At 36.9% G+C, this 12,544-nt stretch overlaps 1 protein-coding gene across 11 annotated transcripts in view; it reads right to left on the bottom strand.

Annotated features, from left to right (window-relative positions):
* Window positions 1–514: 514 nt before the first annotated feature.
* The window catches only part of LOC127426920 (exocyst complex component 7), a 29,740-nt gene continuing 17,710 nt past the window's right edge, over window positions 515–12,544 (bottom strand). For 6 of the 11 annotated variants that reach the window (XM_051674075.1, XM_051674073.1, XM_051674071.1 and 3 more), the window contains 10 exons: window positions 11,624–11,722; window positions 7,951–8,013; window positions 7,773–7,839; window positions 3,906–3,971; window positions 3,616–3,736; window positions 2,911–3,006; window positions 2,766–2,829; window positions 1,449–1,490; window positions 1,166–1,299; window positions 515–1,010 (listed from right to left, as the gene is read on the bottom strand). In XM_051674075.1, coding sequence (XP_051530035.1) covers window positions 908–1,010; window positions 1,166–1,299; window positions 1,449–1,490; window positions 2,766–2,829; window positions 2,911–3,006; window positions 3,616–3,736; window positions 3,906–3,971; window positions 7,773–7,839; window positions 7,951–8,013; window positions 11,624–11,722 — 855 coding nt within the window. In that variant the 3' untranslated portion in view covers window positions 515–907. Of the gene's footprint in view, window positions 1,011–1,165; window positions 1,300–1,448; window positions 1,491–2,765; window positions 2,830–2,910; window positions 3,007–3,615; window positions 3,737–3,905; window positions 3,972–6,125; window positions 6,165–7,772; window positions 7,840–7,950; window positions 8,014–11,623; window positions 11,723–12,544 lie in introns of all 11 variants that reach the window. The other 5 variants (XM_051674074.1, XM_051674069.1, XM_051674065.1 and 2 more) reach the window with 1 other exon arrangement.

The following is a 12,544-nucleotide window of genomic DNA, read 5'->3' on the forward strand; positions in this document are numbered from 1 at the left end:
AAGGATGTACATTTTTTATGCTAATTAAAAGTATTTTAAAATAATCATATTGAAGTGCCTGATCTCGACCAGTGCGAGTATTGACGCTGACTTCCACCCCTGGAGTTCACGAGTTTGAATCCAGGGTGTGCTGAGTGACTCCAGCCAGGTCTCCTAAGCAACCAAATTGGCCCGGTTGCTAGGGAACCTCCTCGTGGTCGCTATAATGTGGTCCTCGCTCTTGGTGGGGCATGTGGTGAGTTGTGCGTGGATGCCGTGGAGAATGGCGTGAAGCCTCCACACGCGCTATGTCTCTGCGGTAACGCGCTCAACAAGCCACGTGATAAGAAGCGCGGATTGACGGTCTCAGACGTGGAGGCAACTGAGGTTCGTCCTCCGCCACCCGGATTGAGGCGAGTCACTACGCCACCACGAGGACTTAGAGCGCATTGGGAACTGGGCATTCCAAATTGGGGAGAAAAAAAAAGAAGAAATGCAGCACTCAAGAATAAATGAAGAAACTGAATTCAAGAAGTTTCAGAACAGAATTCTTTTTATTTAAAGATGTACATAAATAATTGTTTATACAAAACAAAAACACAATGAATTTCCAGTCTTTGGGTAGTGTATTACACCTTGTACTAACCAGGCGTGATGCAACAAGTGCAATTTGTGAGACAACCCGACACAATCACAGCCAATCAGAAGATATCTGATGTGTAATGTACAGTCATGAAGAGCAGGAATTTTGACCAATGAGATATCACTGTGGCCAGGGTAAACAAGCGACAATATTGCTTGATGTCACGGCAAGTTATGACAAAAACATGGATTTACATAGAACAGATATAGTGTTATGAAGCAAGGGGGAAAGCAGAATGTTTGTTGCCTGAGGAACCAGTTGCTATTGTAAAGAAGTGGGCGTGGCCTATGCTGAAGTGTCAAAGAGCTTGTCGATCATTTCTTCCACCTGCTCAGGGGCGTATCTGCGATATTTCTCTGGGTTTTTGGTGAACGATATGTTTGCACATCTGTAGAGACAAACACAAGGACATACTAAAAACAGTAGAAAATTAAATCTGTGAGTGGTGCTTGCCCATGGCACAGCTTACCCCACTCTCACCATGCGTCTATGCTTGTATATGTCGTGTGTGTGTGTGTGTGTGTATGTATATTAACGCGTCACCTCTGCAGGAAGGCTTTATATGCTTCTGACACGACTCTCTTCTGCGCGTGTCTGATCGCATCACGCTGCTCTTTATCAGGAACTGCCCAACCCTTCTGAATCTTACACAGTTCTTCAAGACCATCGTTAAAACCCTGCAGAAATACACAAAAAACACACTCAGGCAGCTCCTGAAAACACAAAACTCCACCCATCTGCTCATCGCAACTATGACAATTATGCTTCATACATACTACACACAGAGCACACAAACAGTTTAAAGATGACGTTTGATCTGTAGTACCTTGAACTTGTCCTTGATGATCTGCCGTTCTTTGTCTTTCAGCTGTTAATGGAAATACATCAGAATTGCATGAAGATCATTGGAATTGTGACCACCTTGATCTAGCCATTTTTTAACATATACGTATAACAACAGCTCAAAGATATATATGGCTACTGTCACTGTGTCTACACCATGTCGCAATAAGACTAGACCGCTCCCTTAATGAAACCATCTGTGACATAGATATACAGTACTGTGGTATAAACTAATTCAACAAGTTCACTTAAAAGAAAGATTTGCATCACTAATACTCTCAATTTAATACAAAGTAAATAATATATGTTTTTCTTTAGTACAATGGCAATATAAAAGCCAATCATTTTACCTTGTGCGACCCCGCGTCCTTCTGCGTGGACATTCTGCTTTGTCTTCACTATACGCTATGCATAATTTCATTTTAACCAACTGATCTTAGTTCAGAAGACTCTGGGCTGTCAGTAAAGGGTTAAACTTTTGACGCATCGAGTCATGTGACAAAACAACATGGTGCCGATCACAGCGGAGTCTTTAGGAGAAACACCAACAAAACCACAACTGGTGAGAAACCTAATTAAATTTTTACATTGAATCCTGTTTGTGTCTAAAGATCAGAGTCTCTAGTTTCATCCGATATGCCATTTTTTAAATTTGAGCGATTTATCGCGAAACGGCACGCTGTTAAACACAATGACCACTATAGTGGACTACAGGACTCGTTTTTCATTAGAAATCCTATATTTAGTGTGCATTTTCACATTAAGACTTTTTTTGCTTTCAGAGGCTTTATATGGAGTTAGAGTGAAAATAAAGTGCATTTCAAACTGTTCTGAGACAAGTGCAGACAGACAGCACATTGGAGGTTAAGTCATTCACTAAACAGGGAGCAAGGGAGCATTCTATAGCTTTCCTATGAAGCCAAGTGCATTCACTCCTAAAATCCGGTCACATTTACCTAGTTAAAGCGGTAAACAGCTGCCACTTGTACTCACATTGATGACGCAATCAGACCCCAGTTCAGACCCAAATAATATGATGTAAACAGAGACCAGTGGGGGCAGGGGAGAGGGAGGAAACAAACCCAAATTCGATCCAAGCAATCGAACCAAGCACCCTAACTTTACATAATTAACAAAACACATTTTCATGTTTGTTTTGATATTCAAAAATAACCCTACAAAGTAAATTTTTCAAACAGATGTGCTTTATTTTCAGTTAATTGTTGAATATTCTAAGGTGACATGTAGCTTTGACGCTTTAAGTGTAGACACTGTATGTGCTGTATATATGTGTCCTTACCTTGGTTCCAGGCAGAAATGCTGGAATGTTCCGCTCTGTCAGATGCTCCGTGACCTTTAGCCAGCTGTAGGTGAGTAAAGGTCAGAAGGTCATTCATTCCTTCATTACAGAAGCCTCATAAGAGTGTGTGTACAGGTGCATTTACCTGCGTTGGTAATTCTGAATCTCCTGTTCAATGAGCTCTCTGTATGAGCTCTCCACTTTCTTATGAGTCACAGCAACCAGCTGAATTAACTCCGACCTGTGCAAGACACACAATAAACATGAAACGGCATTCAAAACCCCCCAAAGCCATGTATTATCTATCTTTGGAAAGGTTGTGATTAGTAGAATACAACAATCAAATTGATTTCAATCAGAGGTCAAACTACAGTTAGTATTAGAGTGTGAAAATCCACATGTATAATAAACAGATAAATAGAATACTCATCACATTTTGGTTTATTACTTCATGAAAAATAAACATGATATCGATAACGGCATACCATAACTTACAGCATTTGATTCTGAATCAAACAAGCCCACACTCAATGCCATATGAAGTGTAGATCCTGAAATATTACTCAAAGAGTGTCAATGACAGCTATGGCTAATCGCTAATGCTGTTTCTCAGGGATTTATTCACTGAAAACATGTTCCTTCGCATCATATATGTGTTAAATCGTCGTCGTTGGATGTCTAGAGAGAGTTAGAATCCATATTTGGAAATACGCACGTGTCCCACATGGGGTGAGCAGTTCCACACCGCTCATACACAGACTGCGCACAAGAAGGTGCTCAAGCTGAACCCAGAATTGTTAAATGCTTTACTATTTCCATCCCCATCAATGACAGAGTGAATATTACTCACTTCTCCAGAGATTTCAGGATGTAATTGTAGTTGTTATGAAGGAAAACTGCTCTCAGGGCCGGATCTTCATACACTTTTGCTTTGTTTGACAGATTCAGCTGCAGGTTTCCCAGGACTTTATCTACAAACACAGACACATTTATATAATTAATTTACAAATGAACAAACATTTACTATTTATTTAAATGAATAAATGTACCTCTCATCCATTACATAAAATGTATGAAAACTCTCAAATTTATAAGGATTTGATATATTTAAAAATTAAACATGCTTTGTGTGTATCTTACAGATATATGTGCTTAGAAGTCTTCGGCTGAACTCTGAACTGTAGCTGTTGGCAGATGAACTGTTTTCTGGAAACAAGAAGAAAAACATTCAGTTTTGCTTACAAAACTATTAGTTCTTAATCTTTCCTAAAACATGATCCAACTCTATAAAACTTATGTGAAAAAGTTTAGATCGCACACTTAGTAGATAATTAATCTACTAACTAACCAATAACATATACAGTGCATGCATATTATCACACTGTACGCCCGACATTCAATGAGATGAGAGAACAGGTCTCAGATCAGCTGAATTGGCACATTTCGACACCAATAAAAATCCAGGTTTACAGCTGCTGTAGATTGTGTGCATATATATATATATATATATATACACATTATCCCTTTTTCTCCCAATTTGGAATGCCCAATTCCCACTACTTAGTAGGTCCTCGTGGTGGCGCTGTTACTCATCTCAATCCGGGTGGTGGAGGACAAGTCTCAGTTGCCTCCACTTCTGAGACGTCAATCCGCGCATCTTATCACGTGACTCGTTGTGCATGACACCGCGGAGACTCACTGCACGTGGAGGCTCATGCTACTCTCCACGATCCACACACAACTTACCACACGCCCCATGGAGAGCGAGAACCCCTAATCGTGACCACGAGTAGGTTACCCCATGTGACTCTACCCTCCCTAGCAACCGGGCCAATTTGGTTGCTTAGGAGACCTGGCTGGACACACTTACTCATTCTTTATTATAACTTTTTCTTCACATTTTAGAATAATAGTGAAGTCATCAAAACTATGGAACAACATAAATGGAACTATGGGAATTATGTTGTGACTAAAAATCCAAAATAAATCAAAACTGTGTTATATTTTAGCATCTTCAAAGTAGTCACCCTTTGCCTAGAATTTGCAGACATGTACTCTTGACATTTTCTCAACCAACTTCTTGAGGTATCACCCTGTGATGCTTTTTAAACAGTATTGAAGGAGTTCCCATCTATGTTGGGCACTTATTGGCTGCTTTTCTTTATTATTTGGTCCAAGTCATCAATTTCAAAAACTTTTTTTTTGTATTAAATTGTAGTTTTATAATGAAATAAATTAATATGTTGGGACAATTATATTTTTGTCTACAAAACTAATTTCAAACATTCAAGCATACACCTTAAGATCAAAAGATTTTTAAGATCATGAGAAACATTTCAGTCAAGTGTTTCAAAACTTTTGACCGGTAGTGTATATCTGAACAATATATAGATGTTTTAGGTCTAAAGTTGGCTGCAGGGACTACGATCATGATCGTTAGAGCCAATAACATTTGATGAAACTTTCTGAATATTTGATGCAGTAAGAGAAGGAATTCCTGGAATTGTAACTCATTCAGAAACACCTGCATGTCTACGAAGTCAGTAAAAGATTCAGAAAGACAACATGAAATTAAAACTGACCCCATATATATAGTTTTGTAATAAACGTCCCTGGTTGTTGATGCATGAGTACAAGTTATCCTGAAGAATTTTCTAAAGTTTGTTTACATAATCTTTCATGAAAATGTTATTACGTTCTGTCTCTGAAATTGCTTTTCTTTACTGATGATGTAATCAAGGCTGAGTGATAACTTAACAAAATAACATCACAGCCCACTTTAAACGATCCAGTCAAATCCTGACAGACAAAACAACATCAACACAAGAGAAATCGACATGTTGCTTCTGAAAGTTCCGTTAAATCATCCCCATTCAGTCGAATTATGTGTTGCGCGAGCTGATTTGGAAGTTGCGTTTTAGCACTAAAATTTCATTTTCACTCCACTGATGGTTAGGTTCAGTGTTGGGTTTTGGGTTTAGGGGCAGAGTTAATAAAATATTCATTCCTGTTGACTGTATTACATCATTTACAACTACAAAAACAACTCGCTTTTGGCGCCACTCTGTGGACATCTCACCCGGAAATTGAAGCTCACACGTGCTCGTACATTCAACAACACTTCCAGCTTCGGCCACTGGGGACAGTAGTTCAAATTTCAGTAAGCACAGAACGAAACATTTGGATAAAAGATTATAAAATCAAACACTTTATTTTTCTTTGGAATAACGATTCCAATATGCATGATAAATTACTGTATTTATTCATAAAGTAAATAGGGTCAATTTTGATTTTACGTTGACTTTAAACAAAGGAGCCTGAGCCAATAATCCCACTGTATTCATCAGCGCGGGCTCTTACCTCGGGGGTCTAAAGGAATATTGTAAGTGTCCCCGAGTACTACAGGACAGAAGCAAAGCAGAAAACAGAGAGAGAGAGAGAGAGAGAGAGTCAAAGGGTAAGAAGTTAAAACAGTTTTGTTACTGAAGAGCTTAAACACTAGTAGCCAGCCAGGATGTAAGAGAAAGATCACGTGACAGAGAAGCAGACAGGTGGAGGTGGGGTTTATGGATGAGTGGGAGGAGCTTTAGTTGGCATGCACTGCTGTGAAGGTGGAAACAGAGGAACTAAAAAGCAAAGTCTCATCTGCAGTGTCAGTGTAAATATGTTCACTGGGTGATTCCAGAATTCCTCAAAAATCCAATCCAATCTAACTGAATGAAGTTAATAAAGTTAAATAAAGTTAAATAAAAAAGACATGTCATGTAAGGCACAATGATTTAACTTTTAAATGGATCAATCTCACAAATTTCATGAAAAAATTAGAAATTATATTTTGCATAAAGAAACATTTAAGCATATTTTCCCCAAAGTTCTCATTAGTGTCAGGTCCCATGTCCCCCCACCCCCCTACAGTATTATTAATATTGCATCATGGTAGTATTTGATGTACTGCCTTTGAATTTACAGTAATTGCAAAAAACAACAACTTAAATTGTAAAAAATAATGTAATTTTCTTTATGCAAAATATTATTTCCTACTTTTCCTTTTTGATTTTGTGGTGAAATATGACCTATGTTGTTGTAAGATTCACCCAAATAACAGAGTTGCAATGCAGTAAATGCAATTAATGATGGGCAAAAAAAATTATTTTGTGCAGAATATTGCAGTTTGATGGGAAAAACGACTGTTATTTGGGGTGCTTTAGCAGGATGCCAGAACAAGGTACAGGAAGAAGCAAAAGCAGAAAGATGTGAAAAAGAATCTGAAGTGGCTTTCAAGAATTGATGTGGGATCAGGTATCCAAACCCACACCTGATCTCAGAACAATTCAAGGAACTTCAGGAGAACTGAAGGACGAGGAAAGCCAGACCACGATAAATGAGCAGGAAAAAAAAGGAAAGATAATGGGGCGAAGATGGGCATCTGTTGGGGATTGTTTGTGTTATGAACATAAATGCTATATAAAAAAAAGAAATCTTTCCTCAAGACATGACCAGACATTGATCACAGCATGGATGATCCATACATCAAGAAACTTCATTTCACCTTATTCTCTCCAACAAATGACATTAGTGTTGAGTTGTTTAAGACACAGTGAAGCCTTAGATTAAATATGCTGTTCGACAACAAACAATAATCAATTGAGAATTATCACAGACTGTCAGATTTATAATCTGGGTACAGATTAGACCTTTGATTTACAGGGTTCCCATACTTTTTGACCAAAACAATTCCAGCTGCTTGTGATTACTGGATAATGATTTTAAAAGATAATTTACATACAGACTGCACTAAAAACTTGCCTCAAGAATTTATTTCAAGCATTTAAGCATTAGCACATGATCGTGAGAAACTTTTCACTGCCTAGTCTAGTCACTATAGAAATTTCCATGTCTTTTCATAGCTTGAAACCCCAAATTTTATGGGATTCAGGTAGGAACCCTGAATTTAAGAATAATCTGTCTGGGTTATTGTCTTCTTTTACAAGAGTATTTTAGTTTTACCCTGTGAGGCCAGCATCGCCCCAGCCGTTTCTTGGAAATCCAACAGCTGCTGCAGGAAGAGGATCGCCTACAAAAACGAATGATAAAATCGATAAAAGAGAGTGTTGTTGTTCAGAGATAACTACTTGTTGAATACATAACTATTATTAGTATAAAATGGACAACAAAGTGATCTGACGTTGCTCGTGAGCTCATGTACAGTTCCATCTTTCGGCATGTTGTATTCTTTATCTGGATCGTTCTGTTGGATAAGAGAACATCACATTATTTTAACATAAAACAATCCAGAATCACTATTATAATGTCATAGTGCATAATAAGGAATATGATTGCAATGTAATAACATCTAAATTGCATTATTTGTCATTTAGCAGATGCTTTATACGAAGAATACATTTTATATTAAATTTACAACAGGAACAAGACTCTTGCTAAAGGGTAACGTGGTACAGTAATTACATTGAAATATGTTATTACCATGTAATAACATCTTAGTTGCATTATTTGTCATTCAGCAGACACTTTATACGAAGTATTCATTTAAATATTTACAACAGGAACAAGACCCTCGATAGAGGGAGGTATGGTATAATAATTACATTATAATAACAAAGTTATTATCATGTAGCAACATCTTAGTTGCATTATTTGTTATTTAGCAGACGCTTTATACAAAGTATACATTTCAATTATACTTACAACAGGAACAAGACCCTCAATAGAGGGAAGTGTGGTATAATAATTACATTATAATAACAATGTTATCATGTAACAACATCTTAGTTGCATTATTTGTCATTTAGTAGATGCTTTATACGAAGTATACATTTCAATTATACTTACAACAGGAACAAGACCCTCAATAGAGGGAAGTGTGGGATAATAACTACATTATAATAACAATGTTATCACGTAACAACATCTTAGTTGCATTATTTGTCATTTAGCAAATGCTTCATGCAAAGGATACATTCTATATTTAAAACAGGAACAAGACCCTTGCTAAAGAATGTTGTGGTATAATAATTATATAATAATAACAATGTTGTCATCATGTAACAATAGCTTAGTTGCATTATTTATCATTTAGCAGATGCTTTACACAAAGTATACATTTTTTATTATATTTACAAGAGGCACAAAACCCTTGCTACAGGTAGTGTAGTACAATAATTATACTGTAATATCAATGTTATTATCATGATATAACATCTTAGTTGCATTACTTGCCACTTATTTGTCATTAAGCAGATGCTTTATATGAAGAATACATTTTTTGATTATATTCACATTAGGAACAAAACCCTCGCTAGGACGGTGCTACAATAATTACATTGTAGTACCAATGTTATTATCATGTTATAACATCTTAGTTGCATTATTTTTCACTTAGTAGCAGCTTTATATGAAGTATTTTTAAAAAAAAATAATATTTCCATTGATCCATTGCTACACCATGCCTTAAAAGCGTTTCTGACCAATCCTGCTGTCCGCCATTTCTCTAACAAGCACTTGCTTTTTTCAATGAGAGTCTACAGGAGTAATGTTTGTTTAAGTTGTTTTAAGCAGAATTTTATAGAAATTATCCAATAATATACTAAAAACATTTTTGCTGGGTCACTTGTAATAGCGAGTTACCCAGAGATGATCCACAATTTTTTTTTTTTCAAAATCTTTACATAAATCTCAACAAGAGCATGTTATGGATAAAACTGTGTCAGTCCTCATTCCCAAATGAATATGTCAGGGGCAAATACATTTGCTCCAAAGTAAATTAAATAAGCTAATAACTTAACAACGGTAACCAAGAGGGGCGGAGCTTAGCAAAAGGTCAATTTACAACATGAACAAGACACTTGCTAAAGGGTACAGTGTAATGTAATGTACAGTGTTGTAGTCGAGACCAGCTCATCCGAGTCCAAGTCCAGTCCGAGACCAGAGTAGTTGAGTCCAAGTCAAGACCGAGACCAGTGTATTAAATGTATAGTTTAAAGAACTATTGACTCTAGGCGCATATATCAAATAAACCTAATTTATTATTTTCTTAACCAATGTTGGTTAAACAATATTACCAGTTGAGAATAAAAATTTAATAAATTACATGTCCTAGGTTAAGTGAAAAAATTTGTATTACAATTACGACATGCCAGTGAAAAACTTAAAAAAATTAAAGTTTAAAGTGCCTATGTGGCTCAGCATGGCAATACAAACTACCAGCTTCTGTATACTATTATATTCCACTGAAGTCAAGTAAACATTTCTGCTTTACAAAATATAGTATTACTGTACACTATCTTAGGGGCCGTTTACACTACAACGTTTTCAACTAAAATCGGAAAACGTTTTATGCGTTTTGGCTGTTCGTTTACACGACAACAGCGTTTTGGGGCCTGAAAATGTAAACTTTTGAAAACAGGTTTCAAAGTGCAAGTTTTTGAAAACTATGCCGTTATCGTCTCCGTGTAAACATACAAAAACGCGAATTTGTGAAAACGATGACATCATGCTCATGCGTATTACGTGTTCAGTCTATAGGCATGCGCGCAAGACATTCAAAACTACAATGGCGGACTACAGGACTGTGTTTGTGCTGCTCAGGATTTTGAGTTTATTGACTTGATCTATTGTGTAGATTTACTACTTCACTACTACGACCAGCGATCGCCATCTTCATTGTTTGTATTCACCGCTCTGTGGAAAAATGCTTATGTGCGCAGGCGCGTAGTGTTTCTTTACAAAGTGACATCGCCAACTACTGGCCTGGCATGCATAATACAGCATTTGAAGTGGTTTTCGCGGATCCGTGAGAACGGGGATCATTTTGACCATGTTGTCGTCTGTACACGAAACCTTTCAAAAATGCAAAAGGAAAAACGTTTCCGTTTTCAGTACATCGTTGTCGTGTAAACGTACCCTAAATGGGCCTAAAAAACAAACAATAATGTATTAAATATGACAATGTTTACACAAAGTGAATACATATTTACATCCAATTTGTTAACAATTTCCTGATTTGCACTACTATATTTCATTCACTGTAAGTAAACATTTCTGCTTACTTTTGCCTGCAAGATTTCATCTCGAGGTACGCACAGAAACGGCGATAAGTAATGCAACGGTCAAAGGCATCTGTTTATCATGTTTATATAGAAAAACAACTGAAAGCAGCATGGATGGACGCAACAATGCATTTGGTGTGAACAACCCCTTATTAACAAGACACAGCACCAATGGAAGTTTCTCAAAGTTACCTCTCAAAAAAGCAATATTTTGTTAACTGTAGGTAAATATCCACTTTATCCAACAGTTGGTTTGTTTTCCATTTTCTACAATGCTGTTTTAATGAGTGAGAAGCTGCTGCAAATTATTCAGTGAGATAGCAGTCCGAACTAATCGGACTGAATAGCCAATCGATTCAAAGCTTTTTGCTAACTTATTCAGCCAATTCGCTGAAAAGTACCGACTCTAGAATTATTTATTTGTGAACGGGGCATCCCTAGTTCTGATTCTACGCAATAGACTGCGTAGATCTCTGATATTGTCAGTCAAATGTATTAGTCAGATAAGTCGAAGCTTTCACTGTATATTTTTTGAAAAGGGACTGGACTCGGGGTTAAGTCCGAGTCTACACTTGTTCGAGTTCGAGTCAAGACCGAGTCAAATTGCTCACGAGTCCATGACAAGACCAAGAACATGAAAATATGGTACTCGAGACCGGACTACAACACTGGTTTTGTATCTCAATTAGTCTCTATTTCATCCATCACTTCTGGAGTTTGATTTCAAGACCTTCAGGTTACCAATCCAGATCTTTAACTATCATTCATCCATCACTCCCCATGTGTTTCTACCTTAATGCTGTCAGCAAACTCCTCTAGTGCTTTAGCTCCAATAGTCTCCATGGAGGTGATGAGAGCTGGGAGTTTGTTCTTGGTGCTGGCAGCAGTTCCCTGCACCACAACACAGGATGACATCATTAGAATGTCAGTCATGACACACTGCCACAGAGCACAGAACATTTCCCCAGTTCAGTGTTAGCACTGTGGTTCAAAGTATGTAAAACCATTAGTCAAAAGTGTGTAATTGTACAATAGTTAAGGAACACTGAAAAATTATTTTGTGGTGAAATAAATTGAACAGAAAAGATTAGGTACTTTCTAATAGAGGTAGAGTGATATATCGGTTTTACCGATTGATCGGTGCCGATAGTTGCTTTTTGAAAATATTGTTATTGGCAAAAATCTATAGCGATAGTTGCTGATAGTTTTTTCATCATTTTGTCATTTCAAAATAAGAGTCCTGGGTGTGTTTCGGGCTTGTTTATATTTAAAAGTCCCGTGTTATGCACCAAATCGTAATTTTTTTCTGGTTATTCTTGGGATTTTGGTTGAAGAATAAACTGCATCTGGGATTTTATTTATTTAGTACTCTTTATTTGTGCCTGTCATAGTAAGTAACGAATAAGATTTTTTTTTACATTCTATAAATCAATTTTAAAAACGATCATCCGATTCATCGGTTATCTGGCTTTGCCACCACCTTAGTTATCGGTATCTGCAAAATCCACTATCGGTCGACCTCTACTTTCTAAATTGAATAATTATTTCAAGAGTTAAAATGAAAATATTTTGTACTCAATTCAAACATGTAGAAGTCAATGCCCTTGCTTAAATATTACTTATGATCGTTATCTTTACCATAGATTTTCAAGCATTGATCCTAAAGTAGAAAAACCTTGAATAAGTATTAACCGATTTAAGCAAATTTCACTG

The sequence above is a fragment of the Myxocyprinus asiaticus genome, chromosome 36 (assembly GCF_019703515.2).
Source record: "Myxocyprinus asiaticus isolate MX2 ecotype Aquarium Trade chromosome 36, UBuf_Myxa_2, whole genome shotgun sequence".
NCBI classification, from domain to species: domain Eukaryota; kingdom Metazoa; phylum Chordata; class Actinopteri; order Cypriniformes; family Catostomidae; genus Myxocyprinus; species Myxocyprinus asiaticus.